Consider the following 14,277-nt stretch of genomic DNA (forward strand, 5'->3'; position numbering starts at 1 on the left):
TAATGGTAAATACTCCATAATTTCAGATTGGGTGTTCACTAACTGTTGGTGGGACTCATGATTCAAAGCCTGACGAAAGAGATCTTAACATTACATCTACACTGAAGGATCAATTAGAGCATGATGAAAATCCGTTTGACTCCAGTTCTATTTTATTTGACGATTCATTTCCCGTATTGGAAGATATATCTACAGTAGAGGTGTCATGCTTCGAGGAGATTGTAACCTCTAAACAGCTGGGCCAGATGACACCATACAAGTGGAATCAGTGACTAAAGGCAAGTGATAACAAGGAAGTAAACGTACTAACGAAATATTGTCGAGTCCAGCACACCCAAGCACGTTAAAACTACAATGAATGACTGTAAATATATTATAACCAGTTCATTATCACTTTCGAATGTTTACGAAACTAATACAAGATCTTGTACGAAATGGTATGGAGTGGCACCTCATAGCGCTATTTGTTGGAATCAGTTCTAACATAGAGGTAACTACAGCATTAGCTGCAGTTACCAGTCGTTGCGGAGATAATTGTGAAAAAGCCGATAACTGTTGTTTCGGAAACTCATTTTAAACGTATCACCATGTTAAGTCACTGATAAGTACGCATCTACAGATAACTGTCATTCCAGAAACCGGCCATCAGTGGATCTGACCCACAATGCCCCACCTTCCCAGAAACTATCTTAAAACAATAGTATTACTGACCAAGGGACTGCTTCCAAAGGAGATTCCTGAATCGATGATGCTTGTTGTCTAAAGGGGTCCAAAATCCAGGTCAACAACCCCTCATATTTTTATATTACACTTATCGCTATAAACGTAGAACCATGGTGTTTCTCATGTAGTGGTACTAATCAAAAGAAACTTAGACTCACGGTGTTCCACACATTAGGGTACTACTCACAAGCAATGTATGTTGCACAGGTAACGCAGACCTATGGTGTTTCTCACATAATGGCACCACTCTTAGGCAATGCAAACCCATGGTGTTCCTCATCTAGGTGTACTAATCATAGGGACTTGAACTATCCTGTGGTGTTCCTCACATGGTGGGTGCTAATCACAGGCAACACAGACACACAGTGTTGCTCATATAGTGGTACTAATCACAGGCAACGCCCAAACGTGTGGTGTTTCTCACATAATGGTACTAACCACAAGCAACAAAGCCCAGGGTGTTTGGCATATAGTACTAATCACGGGTACTGTAAACGCAAAGTGAACCATTCTCTGCTGCTGCAAATCACAAACCTATAGTGTACCTAACATAATGGTACTACTCACAAGTAAAGGCGACCCATGGTGATCCCTGTGTGATGGTACTAATCACAAGTAGTTTCATGGTTCTAAATAAATCATCCCTTGGTCGCCCCTTACAGGGGATACTGTGGGGTGTATTCTTAGTCTGCATCCCCCACCCACAGGAGGTATGGCATAGTTAATTCAGTCAAAGATACATACCAATCAGTGCAGCTTTGTTCTTGGAAACTCAACTGTGGATTCAGTTCAAGCCATAGAGACTCTTTATGACTGAGATGCACATAGGTACCAAATGGTACTTGCACACAGTATTGATTTCAGCAGCATTATGTGACCATGATGTTACAGAAGCTTATATTAGGCTGACCTAAGAAGAGTACAAAGCTGGCCCCGCGGTGTAGGGGTAGTATGTCTGCCTCTTACCCGGAGGCCCCGGGTTCGATTCGCAGCCAGGTCAGGGATTTTTACCTGCATCTGAGGGCTGGTTCGAGGTCCACTCAGCCTATGCAATTACAATTGAGGAGCTATCTGATGGTGAGATGGCGGCCCCGGTCTAGGAAGCCTAGAATAACGGCCGAGAGGATCTGTCATGCTGACTACATGACACCTCATAATATGCAGGCCTTCGGGTTGAGCAGCGGTTGCTTTGTAGGCCATGGCCCTTCAGGGCTGTTGCGCTATGGGGGGGCAGAGAAGAGTACAAAGACGTGATCAACTGCTTAAATTGCACTGCAAGTACTGTACATCAGAATCTTTCTCAATCAAAGTTGGAGTCCATCAGGGCATTGTTTTGAGCCTACTACATCAGTATCATGATTTTCTTGACACCTGAAATCACAATTGCTTTGCTTGAGTTGTTAACATGTGATGTTGTAGTGATAAGTGACAATATGGTATTGCTTCAGGAGGTATTTGATAAACTGGAAAGAGAGCTAGAAGACAGAGGGCTGAAAGTGAGCTCCTTAAGGACTGAACATCTTCACTGTATCTTCAAAGACACTGAGGCTCCTCCAACAAGAGATATTTGGCAAGAGTCCCTAAAACTGTCAAAATGTGACAACTTTACGTGCCTTGGATCCATGGTAGAGAAAGCCAGGGGATCTGATGAGGATGTAAATCACAGGATTAGTATTAGAATGGGTAAGTGACAATAGGACTTGCCAGGGTCACAAATTTGCAAAAATTCCACAGGCATTGGCCAGAATTCAAACTGCATCAACATAGTGAGAAGCCAGTGATGATGTCAGTTATTACACCCCCATGCAATTAAAATCCCCTAATGATCTTAACAACGTACATTCCTTACAATGATTCAACTGCTAAAATCTTAGATAAAAGTGTAACATTTGTTCATGATGGAATTTTTCTTTTTCTTGCTTTTGGCTTGTTGCTGCTTTCTTGAGTAGAATTTGTTTGAAACATCTTCAGATCAGCACAGAATATAACCTGAAACAGACAGGGAAATTCAAGGATTAAAAATGTTTAATATAAAAATAAGTGCTAAAATAACAATGAAGTAAATTGACTACACAGGCCACATTTGTTGATTATGAGGGTTAGCAGACCAGCAGACCGAGTAATGAAAGATGTAACTTGAACAATTTTAATTAAATGAAACAGGTATGATTAGCAATACCATTTTTAAAAATTCATTCAATAAGAGTAGTAATACAAGTCTGTAGAAATATCAAAATTTACTTTAAAAGATCACAACATTCAACACAGTTTTTAGTTCTTTTTACCATTTGCTTTACGTTGCACCAACACAGAAAGGTCTTATGGCATGATGGGATAGGAAAGGGCTAGGGGTGGGAAGGAAGCAGCTGTCACCCCAGCATTTGCCTGGTGTGAAAACGGGAAACCACAGAAAGCCATCTTCAGGGCTGCCAACAGTGGGGTTTGAACCCACTATCTCCCTAATGCAAGCTCACAGCCACGCGCCCCTAACCGCATGGCCAACTCGCTTGTTTTTTCCGTCAGTTATTAGTCTTGTTATTGTATGATAAAAATTATGTTTACAATTGCAGGTGAAGGTAGGAAAGTGATAAGGAAGACTAGCTGCAAGCACATCTATGTCAGGAAGGAATTGAATTGCTTCCAATGTAAGTGCCTCCATACATCACCGTCAAATCCACATAAAGGTTATGTGATGAAATTGCCATGCATTGGGACCGTAATAACACCTTAGTAAATTAGTACCTACAATACATTAGCTTAAAGTAAGCTCTACAAATTAAGCTGTGAAAGCAGCTTGAAGTTTACTTTAACCTTTTCTTTGTACAATGGCGATCACAAGAATTCCGGGTGGGAAAGGAAACAGGCAACGTTTGGGGGAAGATTTTGGCCAACCCTGAGGATGTAGGAGAAGTAACCAAAGCAACATCACATGCGTTTCATCTTCCAGGAGGTGTAGCTTGTGACGTGTACTCAGAGGTCACTCCCAACTCCATTTTTTCGGAAACTGATTAAGATGTTTCTAAGGTTAAACATTCTGGCTATACTAGTTTATCCTAATGAAGGAAAACAATTAATTAACTGTAATTTAATTGCGATGAAGTGTGCATGATGTAATCCCACTCCAATATATGTCATTTAATTGTTTGATCAGCGCTGACAATAACTTCATAGGAACGGTTTTCCAAACGCCCTTACGTCTCTGATAATCATAATTATTTAATGCCAGGTTATTTTTACTTTGGTTTTTGAGGAAAATTATTATATTATTATTAGTAGTAGCAGTAGCAGAATTTAGTGTAGTGATTTCTTGCCTGAAATGAATATTTCTGGCCACGAGATACTAAAGATTTTGAGTGTACAACCACTGTATGTTCTAGGTCAATACCTTTCCACTTGCACAAATCAAAACATCTTGATTTGATATGAAAAAAAAAATTAACTTTGTAATAATAATAATAATAATAATAATAATAATAATAATAATAATAATTATGTTAATGGCTTTACATCCCACTAACTACTTTTACGGTTTATGGAGATGCTGAGGTGCTGGAATTTTGTCCCACAGGAGTTCTTTAATGTGCCAGTAAATCTACCGACACAAAACTGGCGTATTTCAGCATCTTCAAATACCACTGGACTGAGCCAGGATCAAACCTGCCAAGTAAGGGTCAGAAGGCCAGCGCCTCAACCGTCTGAGCCACTCAGCCCGGCATATTTCAACTTTGGCCCTCTTTCTTTTGTTGATACCAGAGACCACTGTTCCTGTTTAATGACCGATTTTGAGTTAAATGGATATCTTTCTCAGGAGTAGTTGCTAATAAATGATTTGTGCATTTCCTAAAACTTTACATCAATATACAACCACTTCTTCAAATTTTCATAGTTTCGGCATACCTCATTTCTCTGTTTATTATTTCATAACAGTTTCCTTCACTGGTTACAGATATACACTGAATCGCAAAAGTATTTGACTGAGCTTGATAGTTGCAGTCGCTTATGTGCGGCCAGTATCCAGTATTCGGGAGATAGTGGGTTCGATCCCCACTGTCGGCAGCCCGGAAGGTGGTTTTCCGTGGTTTCCCATTTTCACACCAGGCAAATTAAGGCCACGGCAGCTTCCTTTCCATTCATAGCCCTTTCCTGTCCCATCGTCGCCATAAGACCTATCTGTGTCAGTGCGATGTAAAACAACTTGTAAAAAAAAAGTATTTGACCACCCTATTATATTTTTTGATTTGAAGTACTCTTTCAAAATTTGAAGCCCAAAAGAAGCAATTGCCAGTCCATTTAGTAATGTGAATATTGACGTACAATGTAGCACACACAAGTCACTGTAAAATGTAATTAACGATATTCAATTTTAAGTTTAGTTATAAGGCACCACAATATGCAGCAACGTAAATATTTGGGCAATTGTCGTGCAGGTAGGAACAGGTGGGAGTGGGGGGTAGTACGAATAGTAGGCAGAATAAGCTCATTATGTGCTTCGTTCCTGTTTTGTAAACACAAACGTTTTATAGTACTGTGGGGTGGAAAGGAAAAAAAAAATCATCATTTGAAAAGAGACAACTTGTTATTTTCCATTATGCTAAAGGGCGTTCTGAAAGAGATATTGCCACATTGTTACAAATAAGTAAGAGTAATGTAGGTGATTATTATAAGAAGATTCAACAGAGAAGACAGAAATGAAGACAAACTTACAACCAAGGAAGCTGAGTAGAAGAGAGGAAACTGGAATAACAAGAAAAATCCAAAGTTACTGGCAACAAAAATTTCTGCTGCAATTTCTGGAGCAATATGGGAAGGAAGTTCACCCTGAAACTATGCAGAGAATTATCAAAAGAGAAGGGTATAATGGCAGAGTGAGCAGAAAGAAACCCATGATAAATGAGAGAAATAGAAAGAAAAGATTGGACTTCACGAATCAGCACATAAATAAACCAGTTGGCTGGTGGGACGAAGTAATTTTTGTAGATGAAAGTCAAGTGCAGATGTTGTCTTCAATCAGAAGAACTATGGTTTGGATACAACCAAATGAAGAGCTTGAAACAAAGAATCTGCAACCTACAGTTAAACACAGAGGTGCAGGTGTCATTATTTGGGCCATCATGTATTCATCTGGGGTGGGTTTGTTGGCATTCATTAAAGGTAAAATGGACAAACATAGGTACCTGAATATTTTAAAAGAGAACTTACTGAAAAGTGCTGAAAATTTAGGGCTTTTGGCAAGTTCAAATTATATCAAGACAATGACCCGAAGCATAAATCAGAGACTATGGACACTGTATAATTGCCCTAAAGTTTTGGATATACCTCCTCAGAGTCCAGAGTTAAACCCTATTGAAAATCTATGGGATAAACTGAAAAGTAAGACAAACACCAGTGACATCAAGGCAAGCTTCAAAGTATAGAATAATGGAAGAATGGAGACAAATAAGTCCAGGTTACACGAGAAAACTCATTCACAGCATGTCTAAACACTTGGAGCAAGTGATAAAGCAAAAGGGACTTCAGACAAAGTATTGAAATGTACTGTGGTGTGTTTGATTCACATGCCACCCGAAAACTTTTGTGGCTGCAATATTGGGCATGTTTCTTTAAGTATTACTGTTTTTGTTGTTTCTGTTAAGTTTTCAAGTAAGAAAATGATCTTATGTTATTTATTACATGTGCCCCATTTCAATTTATACCAAGATTGTTCATATATTATGTTTTTCTGTTAATAAAGGTCTAAAAATAGCACAAAACACTAGTGCCCATTTACTTTTGTGATTCACTGTACCTACCAATCACAGAGAACGGTTGCAGTGTACATGTCAAAAAAATATTGCATACATTAATTCTTATTTCAGAAAAGTTATAATTCCCAAAAGCCAGATTTCTGTTGTGTTGTTGGTAAAACTCTGCAGTGAATTAAATTAGGCTGTTGCTAAGCTTCATGAGCAATGGGAACTGAAGATGAGCACTGTTCTAGAGAAACCCTTCTCAGATTTAAACTGGTATAAACATGAATGACACAACCATCAAAGTATGCACCTGTACTTATTCAATGTCGGATATATCCTTAAGAATTTTGTCTGGCAAGATTAAGGTCATTAAGCCCTCTCTTCTACCTAACCAGAAAATACAGTATCTACATTTGCAAAATTAAAATAAATACACTTACAATTGAAACATCTTGCAACTACTAAACAATACAATATTATGATAAAAGTAAAAAATAAAAATAGGAAAATAGAAGAATGATGATTATGAAGAAGATTTACACAATTACGACATGATTAGCTAATTTCTATTACCTTGGTAATAACAGTGAGATTATATAAATTCTATAGTTTGAGGAAGGCTAAATCTATATAAATAAAGTTGTAGGAGGTCCGCTGTCTGTAATTTCTTTCGTTTTGCCAATTTTTCAGATATTTATCTGTTTTAGGTCAACTCAAGACCGAATCGGTGGTTTTTACTTTTTGTGTCTGTTTGTCTGCTCCACCATCACGTCGAAACGGCTGGATAGATCTCAACCAAACTTCATATTTAGAGTATACTCATCCCAGGGAAGGTTTCGATATGCATATCATTTTAAAATCTTTGAATAGACGGGGGGGGGGGGGGGGGAGGGTTTATAGGAAATCCAGAACGGTTTTCCTTCATTTTCTCTTATACTATTGATTTTCTGCAAACTCTGTGGACAGTACATGAAACGTCTCTTCATTATAAACAACTTTCGTTATGTTCATAATTTTCCTTACTCTTCACATGACGGAGAAATTTACTATTTTCTGTGGGTATCATGCTCTGCATTGAGTGACCGACAGACCGACAACGAACCTACAGGTTACTATGGCAACGTCTCTGACTGCTTGCCAGCAGGGAAGTAATGTATTGCCATTTTCCTCATCATGCTTTTAAATTCGTGGTTGTTCCTTGGGTAGAAAGCAAGAGAGGCGTCAATCGGCCTATCTGCAGGATATTGGCGGAATATCGTTGGAGGTTATAACCGCCCTTGAATAGATTAAGTAATAACACCATTAGTTATCTTCTTAGCTGTGTTCCTAAGAATCACTGTGCCTAAATTTCTCCTCTGTTATCGTTTTCTTATATCCATAACTCACACCAGCATAATTTATTGAGGGGCATTTGATTTTCCAATTCATTCACTTGGCATTTACATATCTGTCGTTATCTGGCTGTCCTCAGTTATAATCCTATTTTCTATTCATTTCAACTTTCTTAACTGTATTATTTTCTTCCTTAGTTACTCCGTATGTACGCAAGTGCTAGAATCTACCGGATATATTTCCACCAAACTTCATATTTAGAATCCATCTGTCCTTGGGTAGTTTTTAGGGCAAATATTGTTTCTAAATCCCTGAACTGACTGGGGGTTTATACGAAACCGAAACCATGATTTTGCACTCCCACAAAATATACACAACCTAACTCAATGGAAATCTACCTGCCTTAATGGAAATTAATTTCTAAACTTTTTTTCTCATGTGCATCATTTTGATACGAAGATAAATAAGGGAGATATCATTAACGGACCGTTTTTCGGTACAAGTCCCATCAGGCTTAACTCAAGAGCGGGTGCGTGTAAAGTGTATTTCTTACAACTTGAAAACTAATGAAGATATTCGAACCAAACTTTATATTTAGCATCCACCTGTCCAAAGGTAGATTTTAAAAGTCAATAACATTTCATGTTCCCGGAATGGACTGGTGGTTTATAAGGAACTGAAATGGTGATTTTACTCTTCCAAAATACATACAGTACAAGACCAAAATGACTGGAAATCGACCAAACGTGATGGAATTCCATCTCTAAAACTTTTTTCTCATGTGCACTTTTTCGTCAGAAGGATTAATAAGGGAGATATCATGAATGGTCAGTTTTGCAGGTTAAGTCCAGCGGACATAGCCCAAAAGGTGTTGTACGTGGAGTAGATTCCTTATCTATGTATATAAATAAAATCATAATGACTGTGTGCCTCTACATTGACTATTTTGGTGAAATTTTCGCACAGCTACCCGTTTAAGGGGCAATGATGACCATCTTTTTTTTGGGTTTAGTTTCCTGAAAGTACTCATTTTTACCCTCCTCGTCCAAAATCCAGATTGTGGCATAATCTGCCAGACGAAAAATAAAATTGAAATTTGACAAAATTATACGTTTTAGCCTGTAACGGACACAAAACTTGCAAGATCTTTTTTAAATTTTTCACTTTTTATCCCCCGAAAAATATCAAAATATGGTGGCAATTTTAATGATGGTGCAGACCTTCGGGAATTCCTATCACATAACGGATTGCACAATCTCCGTTCAATTTGAAATGATCTACAACCTTGGTCTTATGACTTTTTGTCGTATCTGTATCCCTTTTACATTTGATTTTGCTCTATTAATCGATGTTAATAAATTTGGACTTTTCACATACATAATTCGTACTTTCAATCACTTATAGGAAATAGAAAATCATCAAACTCTTCACGAAAATTAGCGGACCCAGTAGCCATATGTGAGCCAAATACTATGTATGTAATTATCCGAAAAGTAATGCAATGTGAGATAATCTTACAAAAACTTTACCCTGTTCAACGTTTCTAACTCAATCTGATCCAAGAATAGATGAGATATCATAGGACCAGCCATTTAGGCCACTAAATCTGGCGTCTTATAGTATAATTCTTTGTCGATATGGCGTACGTTTAGCAGCAGTTAATCTGTAAATGAAGGTCTGCAATACTGTAAACACGCATATACTTTCGTACGTCGATCTATATATATTCACAGATGTTGATTTGTAGCGATCGAGAAAGGGTGGGTCTGCTATTGTAATCAGTACTCCCCACACTGACTTTGACTGGCAGTAGGAATAGGGTTCTTCTCCAACTCCTGTGTAACTGGCATTAGTAAGGAAGGCCTACCATTGTAATGAATAGTTCACTTCTCGATTTGACTTACAGAAAGCAAGGGAGCATGCAGTTTTGTTTACAACTCCCCTACCCGATTGTGTTTGGCAGTAGGCAAGGGTGCCCGCAATTATAAACAAATGTCCTCATCTGTAATGTGACTGGCATTAGGCATAGTGGCCCGCTATTTTGATGGAAACTCACCAACTTGGTGTGACTGGCAGTAAGCTGGCTGGCAGTAGCAAAAGGGGCCTGACATTATAATGATAACTGCACAACTCAATTTCGACTGATAGTAGGGTCAAGATAACAATTAAGTAGGGTAGTTGACTGCCATTATAATAGAAACTCCTCAACTGTTATCTGTCTGGAAGTAGGAAAGTGGGGCTGCCATTGTAACAACTCTCCAAATTGATTGTGACCGTGCAGTAGGCAATGGGGCCTCCAATTATAATGAAAACTTCTCAAATCAATTGTGAATGGCAGTAGGCAAGTGAGCCTGCCGTTATATCACAAATCAGTAACAAACACTTTACACTGGAAACAGAGTATGGGGACTTCCCCATGCTGTTTCTCGGATAACGCTAAGAGATATGCAATTTTAAAACAATCTTATTTACTGCATGTACAGTATTTACTTCGATATTCGAATACAATGTAGAATACCGTCGTGAAGCACGGGTACATTTGCTAGTCTATAATATTTCCGTAACATACGAATAACAATTTAGGACTTCATCTACGTATTACTTAGTAGGTAGCGGTGACAAAGTTGCCTAAAACTAGCGGGTGAGGCTCCTCTGACAGAGACGGGTAGTGTATTCCATTGTCATGCCGAAGAAATAAATGAGTTTGTGTATGGTGTGGTGCGGTGAGGTGGAATAGATAGGAGTGTATCAGATTTTGAACGAGTTCCGAAACTGTGATTGGATGAGAGGTGGTGAAATTGACTGTACAAGTAGGGAGGTGTGCATGAGGAGAGTATTCGATGAAGAAGGCATAAAGCATGAAGATTACAGCACTGTTTGAGTTTTAACCAACCGAGTTCACTGTAGGCAGGTGTAACATGGTCAAAGTAAGGTATATCACATATAGCGAACACAGGCGTTTTGCACGCGTTGTAGTTTGTCGTTAAGAGTAGCAGTCAGGTCGCTGTACACGGCGTCACAGTAGTCTAAACGAGATAATACCAGAGTGCAAATGAGGCGTTCTTTTAATACTCGAGAAAATATGTTGTGGAATCTTCTAAGTGAGTTAAGTGTCGTAAATACTTTCCTGGAGATGCTGGTAACTTGCTGCTTCCAAGAAAGATGTTCATCTATCATAACACCGAGATCTAAGCTCCATTAACCAATGTAACAAATTTCAAATCATTAATGAAGAGTACCTTCTGTGGTCTGAAGTCTATTTACATCACTAATATTTTATTAAACGTGTTAATGTGATCGCTGCATAAATAATCCTTTATCATCAGTTCATCAAGAAATGTATCATCCACTTTAATAAGCAAAAGGGTAGCAGACAAAATAGTGAACTCTCTAACATTTCAAAAGCCCATTCTTTTGTCTTTACTACAGCAGTATTAACACTATGAGCCCAGACGTTTCAAGATGGCGTCCCTACCCTGTGCCGGCGTAATTTAGACTCTCAGAAAAAAAGATTACAGTTCTGTCAGTTTTCGCATTATAAATTAACAAATTTATATACTATTGTACAAAGAGTGGGCTATCCCATGAAATCAAATAAAAAATGCTTACCTTCAGCATTGGAAAGAAACTTAGGCTACAATATTGGTCTATTCTGATATCCTTGTTCACGCACTTGAATTTCTAATTCACTAGAAAAGTTTTTAGTCACTGAATAACAGAATTACACATTGTTATTCCCAATACTTAGCTTTGGTATGGTAACACTCAAAACATTCTCCTATGCAAAGACCTACGTTACATTTACGACAATATATGGTTGTCATTATCTTCACAGCACGACCGGTGTTATGTTTGGACTTGTTGTAGCAAACCTTGCACGTACGCTGCGTGTGTCCTTCCTTATTCGCGCCTACTGCAGGTATTGTCTGGAAAATGATCTCTACCTACTAGCCTTCCTGCAGTTGATGCTGGTGATTCTTCAGTAATTTCGGCCCCAACACTACTCACCAAATCATCCGCTAAACGTTCACAAAATTTCGAAAGGGGAAGTTTTTGTGAAGAAGCCTTACGGTACTGTATATAGGCATTCACTATGGCAAGATCAAACAGATGGAAGAATAATTTTTTTCCACCACTTGATCGATTTCCTTGTGAATGCATAATATGCCAACAATTGGTCGGACTTATCAACACCAATACTGAATTTGTTATAGTCTACTACTACCGATGGTTTGGATTTCTCGTGGCTCCCTCTTGCTGCAGGTACTTCAATCATGTCATCATGTGCAGTGCTCAGCACATACACGTCTCGAACATCTCGCCACTTTATTGCTAGAAGGTGTTCTTTCTGCAATGACTTTTTTCACCCTTTTTCAGTTTCTTTGCAAATTCTGATTTTGGCATTCCTTCTGATTTGCTTTAGTCTGACAGTCTCACAGATGGTCATAATTATACAGTAAAAATCAACTACTTGAGAGATGATTGCAGACTGTTGCCTCACTACACTTTCATTCTAAATCTGTGAAGTCAATATAATCTATCATTAGAACACACGCACATAAATTTGATCTTATCTAACCGGAGCGCGCGAGGAGTACATGTCAGCAATTACGTAAGATCTAACCGAGTGCACGTGGCTACGAAACATCGTCCCTAAGTTGCACCACCAATCACTATTGATCGACAACACCACCTAACGATAGTAAAGGAAATCGACAACACGCCAAAGCAAAACTAATTCGATAACGTGAATAGTTTTTGAGTGGCTGAATTTCAAAGATCGTGGTAGTAGTATTACTAACAGCGGCACTCAGGCGCACGCCGCCTGGTAGTAATATTACTACCGGCGGGCGCATAGTGTTAATCAGTAATGAGATAATTACAATCAGAACTATACAAGATTAGAATATTACACCTAAGAACTCAATTTAAGTGGCAATGTCATCTTCAAGAGAATGGAGCTCAGAGACTGAAAACCTACAAAGCACCAACCTTTAATTTTGTATGCATTCAGAACTGCTCTAAGAATTACAGCCACAAATTTAATTAACGTCTATAAGGCAAAGACAATGAATATTAGAAGGCCTGAAATTGCTTGCTTCTGCCACATCATAGGAAGAGATATAATCCACCTGATAGCCGCTCCTATTAGGGAACTGCAATGATCGGCCTCCTAATCAGTTTATATGAACAATTTATTTTATCCATTGTTTAGACAGAAGTTGGGTTTGAATTAAAACTCTCAATTAAAACTGCAAACATCAGATGGACTTTCTCTTTCTCATTTTATTGGAAAAAGAAAATTCAGTACATGGTATTTCAGGGAGTACAAATAGTGTCTAACAATCATCAACAAATTTTTTAACAGAGTCTGCTATGGTCTCAATGATGATGTCCAGGATTATTAAACATTTTTTTTTTCTGCTACTTGTAACTTGTTTTAAGACTTAATTTTCACTGAAGATGACTCTAAAATGAGTTGAAACATGTATGGTTTATGTAGATGCATCATCTTTATAGATGTGATATATATGATATTGTATTGAACAGGAGGATTCATTTAACATTTATACTGGTGTACTTGCTTAACGTCACGCTCATACATTAAATTCTTAGGCAGTTCAGCGTCTCTTTAGAAATTGTCCCTCTAGTCCAATAACTTCCCAACTTCCCATTTTTTAATCCTATGTCTTGTTTCTGAGACTCTCAGTGCATGGTTCATGTATGACCTTTTTCTCCTCACACACTAATAGAGGTTGCTTTTCATTTTCCTTGAATCTTATAGTAAGTTTATAATTCTCATGTTCCGTATTGATGACAATATAATTATTGTAGACAAATGAGGTAATCCATCTAATCTTATATATATAAAGCCGCAAGGCTAACTGACTGACTGACTGACTCACTGACATTAATGTTTGCCCACTTCCAAGTGAGCTAGGAACTTGAAATTCTGCAGTCTGATAGCTATTGGGCTGCAACCCGAGGAAAAATTCAAAAAAGTTGAAATTTTTCATATTTAGCCCCCCTTCCGTCCAATCTAATAATCGGACTAAAATTTCGTGTTACACCCTTTCAGATGAGCTAGGAACTTGAAATTCGGCAATCTGATAGCTATTAGGGTGTGTCCCATGGGGAAATTCCAAAAAGTTCATATTTTTTGTATTTAGCCCCCCCTTCGCTGAAACACTGAAATTTCGTGTTACACCCTTGCAGATGAGCCAGGAACTTGAAATTCGGCAATCAAATAGCTCTTGGGCTGCAACCCAAGGAAAAATTCCAAAAAGTTGAAATTTTTCATATTTAGCCCCCCTTCCGCCCAATCAAAATATCGGACTGAAATTTCATGTTAGACCCTGGCAGATGAGCTAGGAACTTGAAATGTGGCAATCTGATAGCTATTAGGGTGTGTCCCATGGGGAAATTCCAAAAAGTTCAATTTTTTTGTATTTAGCCCCCCTGCGCCGAAACACTGAAATTTCGTGTTACACCC

The 14,277-nt window shown here is 38.3% G+C and overlaps 1 protein-coding gene across 1 annotated transcript in view; it reads right to left on the bottom strand.

Annotated features, from left to right (window-relative positions):
• Window positions 1–265: 265 nt before the first annotated feature.
• Ogg1 (8-oxoguanine DNA glycosylase) overlaps window positions 266–14,277 on the bottom strand; it is an 86,363-nt gene continuing 72,351 nt past the window's right edge. Inside the window, exon 5 of the mRNA XM_067137316.2 lies at window positions 266–2,712. Coding sequence (XP_066993417.1) covers window positions 2,617–2,712 — 96 coding nt within the window. The 3' untranslated portion in view covers window positions 266–2,616. The remainder of the gene's footprint in view (window positions 2,713–14,277) is intronic.

The sequence above is a fragment of the Anabrus simplex genome, chromosome 1 (genome assembly GCF_040414725.1).
Source record: "Anabrus simplex isolate iqAnaSimp1 chromosome 1, ASM4041472v1, whole genome shotgun sequence".
In the NCBI taxonomy this organism is placed as follows: domain Eukaryota; kingdom Metazoa; phylum Arthropoda; class Insecta; order Orthoptera; family Tettigoniidae; genus Anabrus; species Anabrus simplex.